A 17994-nucleotide genomic window follows, 5' to 3' on the forward strand; every position below is an offset into this window, starting at 1 on the left:
TCTACTTTCGATAACTATGGCTGGAAGTACGGGGGAACGAGTGATTCACCAGATGGTGCACTTGCGCGTCGGGTTCATGGGCATGTTCGCCGCACAACCAAAGGCAGCTGAGAACTTCGCGAAGTTCATGAGCGGGATGTTGACTCTGAGCCGGCCTGGAATGTCGCCGAACTTGAGTTTCCGCATCCAGGCATTGCGGTTCGGGTTGTCGCACAGTCCCACGGCATAGAGAATGAAGAACAGCTGTTCCATGTCCAGCTGCCGATCGTCCACCGTGATCTTGAGCCTGTCGGCCCCGTCTTGGGACATCAGAACCTTCATGTACATGTCGTGCAACGGCCCAACGATGGCGTTGTCTGCGAGGTTCTCCTCCAGTCTTAACCGTGCCTCAAAGTTGTCCCCGATGAGGTCTCGTATCTCGATGTAGTACTGGTCCTGGAAGCAGAGTTCCAGTTGTGAGAACTTGCTCATCTCGTCAGCGTTCCACCAAGTGGCCACTGCGAGGTTGTGGTCCACGGTTGCTCCGCGCCTGTCCACGGCTCCAAACATGCCTCGGAAGATTTCGGCCAGGATTAGAGGGAAGAGAATTGGTTCGATGCTCTTGCTGATGTCGTTGAGGAAGGCAATGTTAGCGTGCGGTATGAAGAGAAGGTTACGGCCGAAGAAGTACTCGTGTCCTGGTGACAGGGCCGTGTGGTCGTACCTTGCGTCGAGATCGTCATTCGGAGGCTTTGTCTCCCAGTAGGTGTTCATGGTACTTGCCTGCAGTTCCCGGAAGCTGCCGATCAAGTGGCTTGGGTCGAGCGGTGGAGCATTGAAGTTGTAGTAGCTCGCGATCGTGTTGATGTCGTCTGTGCTACCCAGGAAGACGAAGCGCATGTTCTCGATCTTGTCAACGCCAATGCCTATTGCAGAACGGTCCAGCCACGACGAAGACGACAGAAGGCGATCCGTCATGCTGCTCTTCAATTGTACTTCGAGGCCAGATAGGCTGTAGTCATAGTGCTTCAACAGCAACGTCGAGTTGCTTTTGCTGAACGTCATCCGGCCGAAGAAACGCATGCCGTGCCTGTAGAGCCGTTCCAGTAAGTGCATGCAAGCTTGACGCCGATCTGGGATAGACTCCAGATAGTCGTCGTGGCTCAAACGCAGCAGTGGACTTGCAGCCTTGGCGAGCAGCGGAGACAGATGCACCACGAGACGGTAGCCAACGTAGTTCAGAAGGGTTACTGTGTCTGTCTCGTTGATGATGGCGGAAAGCTTGTTGATGTACTCATGATTCATAAGAGCCACTGGCTTGTCATTTCGGAATGTTTCTATGTCCTGAAATAGGATGTCGAAGTAGTCTTTCCAGTCCCACTTTCCTGTGTGATCGAGCTGCCCCACGCGCTTGATCCGGTCCTGGAACTCAATGAAGTGCGGCGCACCCATAATGCTGTGGAGTCTCTTCTCAAGGTGGACAATGGCCTCCGCTTGTTCAGACACGTCTTGATTTTGGTCGAAGAGGGACAACGCAGTGGCTACCTTTCGAGTAAAGTTCTCTGGCGCTTCGTCGAGGTACGCTAGATTGTACCTCCTCATTGTTAGGCTCGGTGTGTCGATGTGAACAGTGTAGCCTCGATCGTCTTCGAAAGGCCTCCGGAGGAATATTCTGGCAAACGGAAAGACGCCGAGGTCACGGTCCACGTAAGCAGAGACAGTGACGATGTTTGCACCCCGTGGTGCTTTCTTGTAGGGCCAGCTACCAAGGTTGTACTCTGTCAGGAGGCTTCGCAACGACGTGAAGTTCTTGTCACTCTTTTCTTCAGACTCGCACTTTGGCAGCAGCGAGATGGCTTGGTGCAAGAACACACCCGGGTACTTGTGGTAGTGGTCTTCGTTTTCTTTTAAGTAGTCCCTGAAGAACTTCTCGATGTCGGTCATCATCATGCCGGCGGCTCGTTCCCTGTACGCCCTCGACTGGACATCCAAGTCGAGCGCCGTCCAATGCCGTGAGCAGACGTGTGCATAGAAGTCAGCGCACGGGTTGACAGTCGAGTTGAGTCGGCCGCGCAGGTAGCTTTCGGCCCACAGGCACACGTCACTCTTGCAGGTGGATTGGGTGCCGAGGACCTTTCTTTCGTGTTTGGCCAGGTAGCTCGCATCCGCTCCGGCCAGGATGTTCTCGTCGCCGCCACTGCTCGCCGATCCGTTGCCTCCGCGTCGAAGCAGCTCCATGGAGCGGTTGAAGAGGTCCATGATCGCATCGCCTGCATGTAACTTGTAAATCGTCACAGCGACGCCGACGGCGACCATTAGGAGGCCCACGCTGCACACGGCCATATACGGCAGGCGGCTGGGCGAGCGGGCCACCAGGATCTGCGATCGCGACCGCGTCTGGGCAGTCGTGCATCTGGGATCCTGCGGCGACAGCGAGCCCGACAGCTCTTCCGAGCGGGAGGAGTATGGTGTTTCGGTCACCCGGCGGTCGTCCGGCGTGATATCGGCGCCGTGGGACATCGCTGCGTTCGTCTGACCGACCGCGGCCGGTGTATCTTCTTCTCTGGCGCGTGCTGCCACCCACGCCTACACGGTCACTGTTGCCGATGTAGCTGGCTCTATCATCCCACAGTGACCTTAACCCACTCTTGTATATGCGGTTTCGGTTTTGAACCCATGTCATGTGAGTGTTGCGCAATGTACAGTTACTATGTTCTGTACATTTGCTGGGCAGCGCACTGGCATTGGTACAATTTCCGTGACGCCAACTATCCCGTAAATGTTGGAACACTCCAAAAAGACACCCTGGCCTCTGCAACGCATTCTTGTTTGCCTCTTCACTTTGGTTGACGCTCGGATGCCGCGGCGCTGTTTTTCTCGAAATTCTCGAGGTCGCTGCAATAGCGGCCAGTGTTCCTGTGACACAACATCCACAATGAGATATAGACAAGAATAAGGCGGAATAGAAAAAAATCAATACAAATGAATGTTACAGCTCACATAGCAAAAATACGAGGGCGCTTGACCTTCGCCTTTAAGAGTGAAACGCGATAGCGTGCAAAGATCCCTGACTGCTTCTCACGCTTCCTGGCCACTGCAGCTTATGTAACCGTAATGTTTACAGGAAAACGCCGGCGGCGAACTCTATGCACGAAGGCGAGCTTTCTGGCAGAAAAGTGGCCTCTTGCGTGGGCCGCGGATGCGCGCAGGCGAGCGCCATCTGGATGGCGTTGCAACGAAACGTTTTATGAGTGGCAGAAACGCTGGAAAAGAGGTTTGTGTTTGAGTTTTCCCATAACAGAATGATGTTTTCCCGCATACTCAAAATACAATTTGACGCTATCATGTCTGTAGCTTAGAACAACAGAAAGCTGAGCTAGTTGGTAAGGATTCATTATGCTAAAGAAGCATTATGCATTATGCAACGGCATAAGAATGAAGATACGCATCTTATGGTAGAGGCATGGCATACCTATAACGGCGGAAGTGCTTGCGTGAGTCAGCCTTCGATTACTTTACATGAGGAAGAGATTAAGGGCCTTAACAGTTATCTCTCACGTAGACCGGCACGTGTACCCGACTGGCTCGTGGTGTTACCATTCCTGAGCATGCGCAGATGAGTTTTGTGTCTTCTTTCCTTTTTCGCCTCAGTGCCAGCCTTCAGTTGATAGTCGGCGTTCGTGTTATCCACTTCTCTACTCTTATGTCCTGTCTGCACGCCTCACTTCTTTTTTTGCACGTCTTTAGGCATTGTGTAAGTCGTACTTTACGTTTTTTGTGAAGCATTTTACTTTGAGAAGTTCAGTCAGAACAGTAACGCCTCTGCGCTACACGGAGGACCTGCGTGGTTGGGTATGCATGGTTCGGAAGCACTTTTCGCTCGCAAGACGGTCGGCGCCGGACGCCGACACAGCATTTTCGGCGACACGGCGCCCTTGACGATATCGCGTTAAAATGTAACATCGTTAAATTTTAAACGTCTTTCCTGGGCCAATACCGGAGGTAGTGCACAGCCGCAAAGATAAAAATCACATAATTTTGCGGTTTGAGGTTCTGTCATCGTTTCGGCCTTTTAATATTTAAGTCTGAGATTTAAGATAAGAGGTGTGCGCGGTCGGCGTTTTGTTTTATGACATTTGCTTGTAGGCTTTTCTTTGGCCCGTTCGACAGACGTTACAAAGCGTGTCATATACAGCAGTGTCGTTGTCCATGTCAACACCAGCTCGTGTAGGGCCGGGCGGTTCCAAATGCGGCCAGTGTTCTTGTGACACAACATCCACGATAAGAGATAGACCAGAATCGGGCGGAATAGAAAAAAAAAGTGATAAGAAGGAAGACGCCGAGGTCACGGTCCACGGAAGCAGAGATGGCGACGATGTTTGCCCACCGCGGCGCTTTCTTGTAGGGCCAGCTACCGAGGTTCGAAGTGATTGTGCATGCTTTGGAATGTTTCTGTGTTCTGAAACAGGATAGCGAAGTAGTCTGTGCTACTTTTCACGCATATGCGTTTGGTTGGCTGGCCAGCCCACCATGCACAAGTAGGAATTTCCGAGCGCGAGCGCATCCGGCCAGATACGAGCACGGAAACCTCGTTCGGTTCCCAAAGAAAGCTGTTTGCCTTTATACCCTGTGTAAAAAAAAATGCAGATCTAACGCACATGCTGGGATCTATGCGATGCGAAGATTAAGTAAAGAGGTTAACGAAATACTCTGCAGCTAGCGACGATGCGTACAATTTGGTGATGACAGATGTATGCACGGATAAGTACGACACTTATCAAGCAGAGATTCTGTACCTATTTTCGTCTCAGTGGGACGTATGCATTCTGGAAGATCGGCCAAGAACGGGCACACCTCCAGTGGCACACATCGAATAGCAAAATCAAAGAAGTAATAAAAAATGCGTTAAACATAATTCACCATTTGATTAGCAGATCAGTGTTCTTTAGATATGCCTGTGAGCCGAGAACATAAAAAAAGAGAGATTATTACGCAGGTTTCACGTAGGAAGTTGTCTTTTTTTTTGTTACCCACAAGAAGAGGTGAGCATACGTTGTCAGCGTACAAGGCTTTTATGAGCCAATTTCTGCGTACTGTCATATAAAATTTGCGTGCACTTATTGACAAATATATCTGCCAGAGAACCGCAGCCACGGTCACGAAAGTCTGGGATGGTTCGCAAGAATAGCTTGCTGTCAAAGTAGTGAATGAGTGAAACTCAAGTGGAGTCACAGATGGCTATAATCCGTGCGGGTCCAGCGCGGGTGAAGCGGAAGCGCGGGCGAACCCGGAAGCGTGGGTGAAGTGTCGCGCCGAGCAACAGAGACCTCGTAGATGGAGCCACGCGTTAGGTAGGCAACCAGAACAGCGACGTGTAGATGGGGTGCGAAGCGCAAGCAATTTCCGCCGAAGAAGAGAGATACGCAGTGCCGGCGAGAATGGGGAAACAGCGCTGGAGTTATCACGACGCCTGCAGCGCCGCCCTGGCGGTCAGAACGTGCACTATGCAGCCTCTCCCGCGGATGAAAATTGCTACTGGTAGTGGCGTTGCGTGCCCTGAAAGTCTAAGTAAAACAAAAGGACGCCGACGATACTGTTGCGTATACAAGTGCCACAACTACGTCGGGATGAGGGAGGCTGTACCCTTCTGCGTCTTTCCATCTAAACCCTACGAACAAGAATAGAGGCGGCGTTGGATCCAAGCAGTCAGGCGAGCGGAGTACCCGTCTTGTCGCCCGGTCAAGCGGTGTCGGGCTGCTTTCTAAATCGAATTTCGCGTGTGTATTTGGTTTATGCGATAGTTAAGACGGTAAGCCGTGGCAGACAGTACCAAACAGCAGAATCTGCTGTCGGCATTTCGTCGGAAACAAGATGAGCAATAGCATGCACCATCCGGCATATGTACCAACCATTCTTCCTTCGTAATACCACCGCCAATCCCCTTCCAACGCCACCGCACCAAGCGAAAGATACAAAAGGTAAATATTATCCATTCATTGCCAAGAATTATGTGGGAGGGAAGCTGCCTTGTAATACGAGTTTTGTGCGCATACTGCCGGCGCACGCGCGACTAGTGCCTATGTGTTTTCAAAAATGCGCATGCGGATGAGGACTCGGCGCTGAGATGCATCCGCTAAATTTATGTAACTAATGGTAAATGTAGCCATCGTTGTTACGGATCCAGCAGCGGAGCACTCAAACCTTTGCTTGCGGGGTTCAGCTGATGCGATAAAGCTTTCTTCTCCATTGACTACTGTGGTGAAGTAACATTAGAAGTTTTTATGTCTAGCGAGAGAAATATGGAATGTCTTCAGGCCAACTAATACTTCCGAAACCATAGCGCAGCACGACCGAAGCAGTAGCTGCTAGATTTGCGAGGCAGCTAGGCGCACACGTTAAGAAACACATGTGCGCGCCGCGACACACTGTGAAAAATATAGAAAGCTTAAAAAGCTTCCTTCGTCATTTCTTCACTTGATGGCGCTAGCTTCATTACGAAAACTGTCCACTTGAAGCGGCGCGAAAACGGAAACATACGAACTATAACACGGCCGCGCACGTGTGTCTCGTCTGGTCGGGAGGCTGGAATACGCCGCGTCTCGTCGCCAGGGCGGCGTGCAACGCACTCTTTTCGACGCGCCGCCTATCCAGCGCTGGTTCCCCATAGCAACGAACTCAATTGGGATGGAGTAGCTGCGCTGGGCTCTTAGTGAAGCGTTAGCATTAGCGTTAGTGTAAGTGTTTGCGAAGTTAGTGAAGATGCTCAAAGAGAGTGCCAACGAATAGCAACAGTGTAAGAGGGGACATCGCGAAATTGGTCGAGAAGCGCGAAGCAGGGGTGCGGATAGCGCGTGTCTGTGTGCTTCAGTGAACGCGTCGCGTGACACTTGGTGATACCAGAGTTGGCGGAATGGAGCGCCCATTCATTGCATTCCCACCACACTCTTGGAGAGTGGAGTTTCCTCGTCATTCCGCTCCACCTTACTCCTCGGAATATGGTTACAGTTGAATCATCCCCACCACTGGAGTGGCTGAGCTGGTACATAACGTTCGCCCTCAATTCCGTTAAATTGAAAGCGTTCTCCATAATTGTTTACTACTTGGGCTTGCATGTCTAGTGACAACGAAAACATATTTTTTTAAAGGTTTAAGAATGTTACAAATCTTGTTACGCAATATGTTTTCGCCATTACTATTATGCCACGTACTGCTTGTTATGCATCTTATATCTCGAGGATATTGTTGTTGCTAGTAATGTCTCTAATATAATGTGAGTAAATCTAAGTGCAATATCACCTGACACCGCGTTCCTCGTACATGGCGAACGCAACTATAGAGGGAAACAGCGGGCAAGCAACATTAGGATGCCCATCTTCACTGGAGGAGAACGCTGATGTCGAAGTAAATGAGTTGAACTCCAGCGATCCTTTTTTTATTTACTGAATGTTACCGAGCACACCTCTCGGATAGCATGTTATTGCGACCTCTGGATACTCGACAGTGGAAGACAAAACACGGAGCGTGTTCCGAATGACTGTATCGATTCGCGGATGGCTACACCCATTTGCGATCGCGCTGTTTTTGACCTGCTCCCTTTGTTGTAGGTCAAGCAGGCCCTTGCTAAATAAATAATGCGGGACAACTTTACTCTTTACGTAAATGTTAATCGGTTGACTAACTGAAGGAGTTAACATCTTAGCTAAGTGTAACGGAGTTAACTATCTAAAGGTAGATATTTTTATGAATGCACATCAACGTTGTAATGAAGAAAGGTTTGCGGGTCGTCAGAATTGCACAATGCGTGGAATACCGCCATGATTATGTTGCGTAGAGTTTTAACACTGAAAATATGAACGACTACGAAAAGGAAGCACAAGGAAGGACCGGAAGGTAGTATGTCATGTCGTTTATCAATTAGCGCTACAGGCACACATTGAAAGAGCCGTATTGAGTAAAAATAGAGAAATGCAATAAATTGGCCAAATATACTTTAGCCTAATTTGCAAGTTTACCAGTTGGGCAGTCGCGCTTAATAGCAGCATTTCACACTTCGAGACGTTCCACTACCATTCAGGAATGCCGGGCTCCCATTCCATTGTCATTCCATCTGCCAGACAGGCGCCATAATTCCATTACCATTCAATTCCGGGTGACAGAAAATGTGGAATGACTCCAGAATAATTCCAACTCAGGAGTCGCCACTCCGTAACTCGGACTGGCGCACTACGTTGGACACTCATGGTTTTAATGTGAAGCCTCCTTTGGCCCACCCGTTCATATTGGAAGCACCTGCTGCGGTGGCCTATGTCGCCTCCGAGCGAATACGCACCGTCAGATGGCATAGTTTGTCCGGGAAACAGTAAACGCCTTCGAAGAGAGTAGAGTATAGAAACGTTTAATTCTTGAATAATAAATAAATAGACGTGCCGTTTAGGTTGGACTCAAACGAAATAAAGTGGTATGTACGCGTAGATTACCACTAATACTCTAGGCTTGCCTATTGTGTACTTATTAGTTCGAGAAACAATGATTGTAAATGTTAGTACTCTATACAAAAATTCACCAAGAAACTCCTCTGGGAGTTGCCTAAGTATGGGTAAGCATTGTGCCACTTGCACATCTCCAAGCAGGCCGGCGCGTCATTATCAATGTTACGAAACTTGATCCGACCGGCATCAAAGGCAGCGCTGAGGCGACACGAAGTCATGCAGACGGCGGCGCTTGGTAATCGATGACGTAACACAGCTACTGCAGGCGGCGGGGCCAGGTGCGCTGATGACGTTCCGATCATTATAAGCCGCTATCGCTCTTGAGCGCTCTATCCATCCGCGTTGAACTATTACCAACCGTGATCAACCTTACTCCGGCGGCGGCTACGTAGGACACGGCCGCGCGAGCGCCATCTTGAAATGGATCTGCGACGGGGGCAGTGGCACCGAGTGCTGATAGCTTCGTGTGTGCTGTGTTCTCGCAGTTCAGTCCGCGTTAATGTGAGATGCAGGACGAAGGTGAATTCGCTCACTGCTGCAAGTCCTCTCTTGAAAGCGATCGCCTTACGTGACGTGCGGACGAACCGGTTTCCTCGTTGTGCTGGCATATAAATGCTTACACATATAAAAAAAGAGTAGAATATTCGGATACTGCGGAGAGCTAAAAAAGTTTTCAAACATGCGATATCATTAACAATCACTCATTACGCCGACTAATGCAAGACATGTTTCAGATCACGTTTTACACACTGAAAGCCATAGGCTACACACTGTTGAGACCCATTGCCCCATTACAATATCCAATACGAGAACAACGAAATACACAGTTTGCCAGAATAAATTGAAGACCTCATGGCCCTTACGCAAGTGTAATGGTTATAAATGCTTTAGAAAGAAAGCCGAGTTCAATGCGCTACAATAAAAATTATCTCAAACATGTCGGCCAAATAACGAGCTTTTCCAGAAGTAAAGAAGCATGCATCTTGCTAGGAAGAAAAGAAAGCTCTCGTTGAGGCTTGTAAGTTGGCGTATTGTTTGCAATAATATTTTCTTTATTGCAAAAAAATGCCTACAGGAAGAAGTAATGGGCTAATTTTTCCGCTTCGCCAGGTCAAGAAAGGTGAAGAAGAAGACCAAAATAGTGCTACCCGATTCGAAGTCCTACGCGACGTTCCTCTTTACTCGTCGCGGGACCCCTGCTGTTACTCGTCGCGGGACCCCTGCCCCCTGCTGCTTTGACGTCAAAAGGATTTACTTACACCATCCACACACAGGTACGCTGGCACGAGATACGTCCTAGCACGGCGAAATCCGTTGACAGCGCCTTGTGACTATGGCAACGCTCTAAGTCCAGCACTTGCGTGCAGAAGAGAACTCGCGTGCTCTGTGACATTGGGTGCGTTTGTTCCCGAAATTACCTGTCTCGTGACTGCTTAACGCCGCATCTGTTCATTACAAATACATACACAGCTTCTCAATGCTAGTGCAAGAACTCAAGAAACTTCCGTAACCGCCGTAGCACCATTCTAGGGAAATGCTTTTGTGACTTGCTCCCGAAAGTACATAGAAATGAAAAAAAAAGTTGCCTATTTCTATCGCGTTTCATTTCATCTTCTTCTAATGGTTGCAACCGTTCCGCGCCGTGCTGATTCCGAGCGCCCTAAGTAGGAACGGGGTGCGTAAAGTACTACTGACCGGACAGTTTAGGCTTTTCATTTTTTCGCGTTGTACAGATATCCTAAACCTCGAAACTCTAGGAAATGTGCGGTGATTTACACTCGAAGGCCTCTACAACGAAATGACCTGTATAACGAAGGGTTGAGTATGTCTCGGCGTAATTTTATCTTTTGTATGTATTGAGAACGCCTCTACAACAAAGACCACTGTAACGAAGTTGCCTGTAAAACGGCTGAATTTATGTGTTCCCGACGGCTGACTTGTTGATTTACAATGAACGCCACCTATCGGTACCGCCACTAAACTGCGCTCTGCGCTAGCGCTAAGGTCAGTGCTCGCTGGAAGAGCGTGCCGATGTCAGCGAGCGTTAAGTGCTGCAGCAATGTTGCACGAACCACTCATCTCGCGCGCTGTTTGTTGTAACACGGCAGCGGGTGCGACGGCTGGCGAATGCGTCGCGATTGATAACGGCTCGATGAAGCAATCGTGACTACTGACGGCGTCTTCAAAGACATCTAGGGCGGCAAGGACGCGAATGTCAACGAGTGCGACAGAGATGGAGAGCCCGTAAAAGAAGTAATGGAGAATTTCGGTGCCAAGGGAGGCGATAGCGGCATTTGACGATCATCTGCAGCTTTATGTTTCTCCGCAGAGCACGACCGGAACATTGACGCAGTAAAATCTGCTGCATTCGCAAATTCTGCGAGACAAAGCGCATGCAAAAGAATGAATGACTTATTTCAATTAGGCTTTCTTGAATAAGAGATACTTTGCGAAACTATGTCTCTATCTGAACGGGGATGCTGAATGAAGGTTTTCTGCTGTTGAAACTGTCCAGAATGACCTACTGCGAACGTTGTGGTGTGCGATATTTACAGCGACGTCACTTGCAGAACGAAGGATTTAGGAGGTCCAAAAAAATTTGTTGTAAAGGCGTTCGGCTGTTGTCTGACATCATCATCATCATCATCATCATAATCAGCTTGGTTACTCGCACTGCAGGGCAAAGGCCTATCCCATGCTTCTCCAACAACTGCGGTCATGTACTAATTGTGGCCATGTCGTCCCTGCAAACTTCTTAATCTCATCCGCCCACCTAACTTTCTGCCGCCCTCTGCTACGCTTCTCTTCCCTTGGAATCCAGTCCGCAACCCTTAATGACCATCGGTTATCTTCCCTACACATCACATGTCCTGCCCATGCCCATTTCTTTTTCTTGCTTTCAACTAAGAGGTGATTAACTCGCGTTTGCTCCCTCACCGAATCTGCTCTTTTCTTATCCCTTAACGTTACACCCATCATTCTTCTTTCCATAGCTCGTTGCGTCGTCCTCAATTTAAGTAGAACCTTTTTCATAAGCCTCCAGGTTTCTGCCCCATAGGTGAGTACTGCCCCGTAGGTGAGTAGTTGTCTGACAGTACTTAGTAAATAGGTTACTACTACAGCTTTTCTAAGAGCTAGTATTAGTTTCGTTTCCTGGGAAGTGTATGGTGTCATGACGACATGACACAGAAGGTGGTCACGTGTGCGCAGAACATCATGACGTTTTGCCGCTCCTTTCGGATCCCACGGTCGTCTGCTATGGTGCGGCGCGCTGCGAGGCCCGATGTAGCGGCAAAGCACACGACTGAGCGAGTAGCCACGATGTTGGGTTCTTTTAGAAGCCCGCTGAACAGGTCATCCACCTGCGCATGCTCACTACAAAGCACTCAGGTGCGTGTATTTGGACGCCAAGGACACATTAAATTTGTTAGTTTGCGCTCGTCCTGTCCTGTTCATGTTAGCCTCTGAGGTTGGTGTTTATTTCAACCCAGCTAACGAAAATTCACGAACTAGCCCACGAAGTTGTCCTAGTAGCTTAACTGGGTACTCGTCTTTAGTGCCCTTTTAAGAGTTTCCGTTTAGGATCCCTGTTAGTAGGCCTTCGGTATTTCCGGCAGATACGGCAACATAGCTGTCTGCGCCAATGTACGAAGAACACTCTTTGCGCTTGCTTGCAGCTTGCGGTCGCTAAACGCACTGTTTGCTGGTGTCCATATATTCTGCCTCTGCCAACGCTGTGTTTTGTAACATGCAGTTGGCTGTTGTCTGACTATTTTCAGCGTGTCTTTTCGTCTTCTTTTTGTAGGAATGCGCGAAACGCGAGCAGAAATTCTCTTTGCTGGCCTTTTTATATAGGCCGCACAAAAAAATTATTGCAAAACATCTCTTCGCGCATCTCCTAGCACTGATGAAAACAGGCAGGAGTGTGCGAAGAGTGAATTTCGAGAAGGAATCGCATAATGTCTTGAGTGAGATGAATCGAATATCAAATACTTTTCGAACAATGAACAGCCGTTCGCACCGTCCATCTTCACATGCAAGTATATCGACAGCGTTAGCAAGTTTCAGTCATTACAATGCACTATAATTAATTTAATTGTGGGATATCATGGGCCAAAACCACGATCTGATTGTGAGGCACGCCGTAGTGCTTACTACAGAAGAATTTTGACCACCTGGGGTTATTTATTATGCGCTCAACGCGTGGGCAGACGGGTTTATCGAATTTCGAAATTTTGCATCGAAATTTCGAAACGGAGCGAACGAGCACAGTGAAAGATGAGAGCGAACGCGGAGCGCAGCGACAGATAAAAAAAAAGGGCGAGAGCGAAAAGCGCGAGGAGGGGGGTGCAGCGGAACCATGAGACTGAAAACGGAGGACGGCATGGGGGCGAAAGCGTGAGAAGAAAGGCGTACTTCTCACTAATGTTGACAGATCCAGATCAAGTTTTTCTGCTCTGTATGGAGCGATCCTATTCCAATGGCTGAATGGGAGCGTGAGCTGTGTGTTCCAATGGCAGATTGGGACCAGCCGCTGATCCCGGATTGCTCCGTGGAGCAAAAATATTTGCTCCGCCGAAATCGGCAGATTTGACCGGAAGTCCTCGTGACGTATTTCCTTTACCCGACTCTGCTTCCTGTCACGGTCGCCTGTTTCCGGTCGCGGGCAGCTATGGACATGGGGAAACGTGGACGCCGCTTCGCGCCGTGCGATTTTGTTCGCGCTGCTAGACAGCTCCGACTCAGACAGTACGATTTCCAAGCCGAGTGATGATTCTTCTGAGACGGACAGTGAAATGGGGTGGGGAGTTGCACTTCCAAGCGCTTGTTCCTCTCTCTATTCTAGCGCCCTCTCACTTGATTTGCCTGTACTAAGTGCCCCCGCGGGAGCGCACGCATTCCCTTCGCAGATATGGTGCGAGCAGATGCGAGCGATCTCAGTCGGAGTGGCGCGCTCCGTTCGTGATCCGGCCGAGCGCTCGCGATCTACCATTGGAATTCAAAATAAGTCACTTCTCGCTAAGTCACTGCTGCCCGCGAGTGACTTAGCGGCGACTGTTACGAGATGGCGCCAGAGTCGCGCGCGTCGTCTGTACGGAAACAAAGCGCTCCATGAGCAGACGTCATCTGCGGCGGCCGCTGTGAATCGCGGTCCCGCATCACCCACGCGCTTCCTTTCGCCATCACCCGATTAGTGGGGCCGTCGCGCCACACCTCTCTCCGTTTGAAACGTGCAGCACGAGACAGATTGTCCGCGCCAGCCAATATATCGCGAAATGAAAGCGCGTATACAGCTGCGCTCAAATTTCCCATTAGGGAGTACCGTAATCATCGGTGAATTTTTTTCCCTCGTTGTAAGATATGTTTTCCGTAGAGTGTTGTACGTTTTAATCAAAATGCCTCGCGAGAGTTCGCGCTCTTATCGATTCGTGAATTGTACCTCTTGGCTCTGTGTGTGTCCCCCATGTTGTCTGTGTGCGCAATGTTATGAAATCGATCCAATACCAGCTGGCTCAGTTTTTAGTTCCCATGCTCATCCTATTCATACGCTTTCTACGGTTACGCATAGCGTTATACGGTTAGTCCAGGGTCGGTGATCGGTGTCAAGCAGGCTTTTTTTAAGCAGCCTTTTTTTTCGAGCTACGTTTACTGGTTGCATGGTCGTTTTCGAGTTATGCTATGTTCAGACTACGTTCGTAAGGTGCCGATTTTTCGTAACATACGTAAGCGGAAGCGCAACAAGCGTATGCGTCTAGTTCAGACTGCGAACGTAAAGGTACCAACGTGCGCAATTCTCGCAAAAATCGTGGGTGAGAGTGTTAAAGGGTCGGCAACATTTACGACTGTTATGTTACGACCGTTGCGACACAGCCAATGACCGATAAGCTTTCGGCTTTCAACAACCGGTGACGACACTTCCGTCCTCCCGTCTGCAGACAGCTCCGGGCGCGGGAAGTGCCATTCCGCCATTCCGTGCGCACGATTGGCTGCGTTCGTGAAATTTTTTGCAGTGCGCCTTGCGAGACTGTTTTCAGTTCATCTGGTTTATCCGCCGAGGAAATCGATGGCCGCAGATGCGAGCTCCGAACTTCGATGAGTGGTCTCATTAGGTTTTCAAGGAAGCGGAACTGCTGGGGTGACATGCGCATGATGTTATGAAACATCGCAGCGTCACCAACTCGGAGCTTGGCGAAAAGGTTGTGAAAATCGCCGTCCACGGCCCTGTCGAGAAATACTTGCCGCACCCAAACCCTTCTGCGTCGCCTTCGTCGTCTTTGGGCGATTGAATACATGACTATAAGTTTGTTTTGAGCGTGAATTTCTTCGATCTCGGCCAGCGCTCGCATGTTGGCAGGAGCCATATTGGACCGCTGGTGACGTCGATTCTGCAGCTCCAAATTTGATTGGCCTGTTGTAAAAGCCGTAATTTAAGCAGCAGTAAATGTGAACAAAGGTGCCGCCTTAACTGCCGTAACGTTTTTTACAGCCGTTACGTTCGATACGCCAAAAGAGCTGTTACGCGCGTTACGACCGTAGTGTGAACATAGCATTACCTTTACTGGTTGCATCGAATGTGTCGATTAGCACTCCTGTTTCTTTCATGAGTGTGCGATTTTGCATGAACGTTGTAATCACTATTTTGAACAGAGTGTTTATGGAAGGCTGATGACAACGCTCGCCGCAGAAATTCCAAAGTGTCAGTGTAGCCTTTCCGTGTAACTCTATCTAAAAATTGATGTTCTTTTGAGCGTGACAAGTGAATTTCATGAAAGGCCTCGTGAGAGGTGATAGACGCGCATCTTGTGGGTTTGCGAAAGAATGATTCCTTGTTTTCTCTTGTAATAGATTACTACATCGTATAAAAAAAGCTGAACTTTGAGTTACCATGAGTTTCGAATTAGCGCTCAGGTCTTTCTTCTCTTGGCTCCCTTTGCTTTGAGAATTTGCGCACTGCAAAATAAAATCATGATGCTGTTGCTCATTCATGGAATATATGGAAAGCAAAGAGCGTTAGCCTTGCAGCAGGAATATCATAATGGAAATGACGCTTGTGTGAAGGCCCGAAGAAGGGAAGTTTTGTCTAGCTCACCACTTTTCGTCCTTGTATACATTACGCATTATCATAATGTTGATGTTATGTTTGACTAGCCTACATTAAAGGATAGACAACTCGGCTTTAAAAAAAAATGTGGAACAAGCCGAGTTAATCTTCTTGCACAGCAAATTCTTGACTTGTTTGAATTTTCAGTTTGTCATGAAATCGCAGTCTACATTTGAGTTTTCCTCAGCGGGTATGGTACTGAGTAAGAGTCATGGAACGGTCTTCATTGGATAGTGGACATTCTGTTTTGTAAGCTTTGCGTTCTTCGGGAGAACTAAGTTGCCATACATTTAGATGTAGCAAACCTCGGGCCACGAGAACCATAATCACGTGAACGAAAGATATCGTTCGGCTTTCCTGAGGAGTGCTCAAGGCACGTTCTAAATATTATGTAATGCTTTCGTTGATTACAAATAGGTACAACCGGAACTTTTCATATTTTTGATGACTGAGCAGCTACGTACATCTGAACAAACATGATAAGAGCGAAAAAAGACGCGTACGCATGGAACGAAGTGGACAGGACGAGCACTGGACTTACAAACTGGCTGCGAGTCCAGCGACGGACATGCCGGTTACTTACCTTGTAAGCACGTCACTCGCCCTGTCCAGTTCCTTCCTTCGTGTACGCGCCTTATCTCGCTCGTCTCCTGTTTATTCGGAGGGGTAAACCGACACAGGATAGCACGGGCTGTTTTCTATATATATTTGCTACCTGCACTGTGCACCTGCTTTCTCTGACGATGTGTTAACGCTGCGAGTAGCGCAGTGAGCGGATGAACGGGCGAAAGCAGGGCGCCTGACGGCGTCCGCGACGCTTTCATCACGTGACGTTGCCCCACACGCGTAGTATACCTGTCTACCTCTAAAGTGCTCCTCCGGCACACACGCATTGAGAAACACAGACGCTCACTGCGTGCAGTTACGCACAGACGCGCGCGCACACACACACACACACACACACACACACACACACACACACACACACACACACACACACACACACACACACACGCACGCACACACACACGCACGCACGCACGCACGCGCACGCACGCACGCACGCACGCACGCGCACGCACGCACGCACGCACGCACGCACGGACACACACACACACACACACACACACACGCACACACACACTCACACACACACACGCACACAGACACACACACACACTCACACACACACACACGCGCACACAAACACACAAGGAAAGCAGACAAGTTAAAGGGGCCGCCGGTAGCGTACTCGTGTTGTGTACCTACCTGGTGATAGCTCTTATCCGAGAATCCGAGCCCGATCACTTTGGTCCTACCGACAGGATCGGCAAAAGCCCGGCCGGCGACCGTCTTCGAAGGAAGGACGACGCAGCGGAGCGGATATCGAAATATGTGGCGCCGCTTTTGGTGGAACCCGCGACCCTGAGCGTCGAGAAGGCACCCTTTGCCAGAGTCGGCCATGCAGTCCTTCTGCGGCTCTGCATTTTGGGTGAGTGGGAAAAGAGATTTGGCATCTTTTATTTTAATGCGTCGGCGTTCTTTGGCGAGTACCCAGCCCCGTCTTCACGAAAAGTGTAATGCCTTGTATCTGCAGAAAAAAAAATGCGCAATTTGCAAAGTTATTAATTTAATCGTCATACTAGTGTAAATGTAGATGATTGGTAGCTTTATACGCGATAAGTAACAATTTAAACAAAAACAAATTAAAAGAGCATACCTGTAGAGATACATAATGCTCTTTTGAAAATGCATGGGGAAGCTTGCAGCAGGGGTAGGCTAAGTGAAATTCGGGGGTCGGGTCAATCAGAAATTCGGGGATTGGGTCAACTTGAAGTTTCGAGGTTGGCTAACTGACATTTGGGGGTGGGCCAACTTGAAGTTTGCGGGTGGGCCAACCTGAAATGTCGGATAGCTCAACCGAAATTTCAAGCTGTGCTGACACATACTTAGACAACCGCGGTGGAGTTTCTGCATTCTTTTTGTTTCTGGGGCACCCCACATGGAACGTCGAATACTGGTGCACAGTGCACTTTGTTTCTTGGGCACCGCACATTGAAAGTTATATGCTGGTGGGTAGCGCAGGAAAGCGGGAGCTAGGTTCGCTGCATGGTTTGCCTCCTAACTCATACAACTGTAGTTAAAGAAAAATATTCACGCAGAAACTCCTCTGGGAGTCGTCTAAGTGTGCGTAAGCACTGTGCCATTTGCTCATCTCCCCTCAGACCGCTGTCGTTATCAATGTTACGAAACTAACTTGACTAGGGCAGTCCTAACGATAGCGCAGTGGCGACACGAATTGGTGCCGATGGCAGCGCAAGGAGCCTTGATGACGCAAGACGCTCCCGACCAGGCAACAGTGATTTCGACGTCACCGCTTTCATCGCGCCAGCCTTGTAAATTGAAATTTGGGGCCAGGTAGTG

General features: G+C 49.2%; 2 protein-coding genes across 4 annotated transcripts in view; one reads left to right on the top strand and one right to left on the bottom strand.

The window, feature by feature from the left end:
* The window catches only part of LOC135904172 (multidrug resistance-associated protein 1-like), a 116465-nt gene that overhangs the window by 25125 nt on the left and 73346 nt on the right, over positions 1-17994 (top strand). For 2 of the 3 annotated variants that reach the window (XM_065434784.1, XM_065434786.1), the window contains exons 2-3: positions 9579-9742; positions 16896-17062. In XM_065434784.1, the coding sequence (XP_065290856.1) occupies positions 17033-17062 (30 nt within the window). In that variant the 5' untranslated portion in view covers positions 9579-9742; positions 16896-17032. The remainder of the gene's footprint in view (positions 1-9578; positions 9743-16895; positions 17063-17994) is intronic. The other variant, XM_065434785.2, reaches the window with a different exon arrangement.
* Positions 46-2499, bottom strand: LOC135904170 (neprilysin-1-like). The gene has a single exon (XM_065434782.2). The coding sequence runs from the start codon at positions 2497-2499 to the stop codon at positions 46-48; it is 2454 nt and encodes an 817-aa protein (XP_065290854.1).

Source organism: Dermacentor albipictus, chromosome 10 (genome assembly GCF_038994185.2).
Source record: "Dermacentor albipictus isolate Rhodes 1998 colony chromosome 10, USDA_Dalb.pri_finalv2, whole genome shotgun sequence".
NCBI lineage: Eukaryota > Metazoa > Arthropoda > Arachnida > Ixodida > Ixodidae > Dermacentor > Dermacentor albipictus.

Coding starts and splice junctions, on each gene's coding strand:
- LOC135904170 (XM_065434782.2), bottom strand. CDS start 2,499: ATGTCCCACGGCGCCGATATCACGCCGGACGACCGCCGGGTGACCGAA.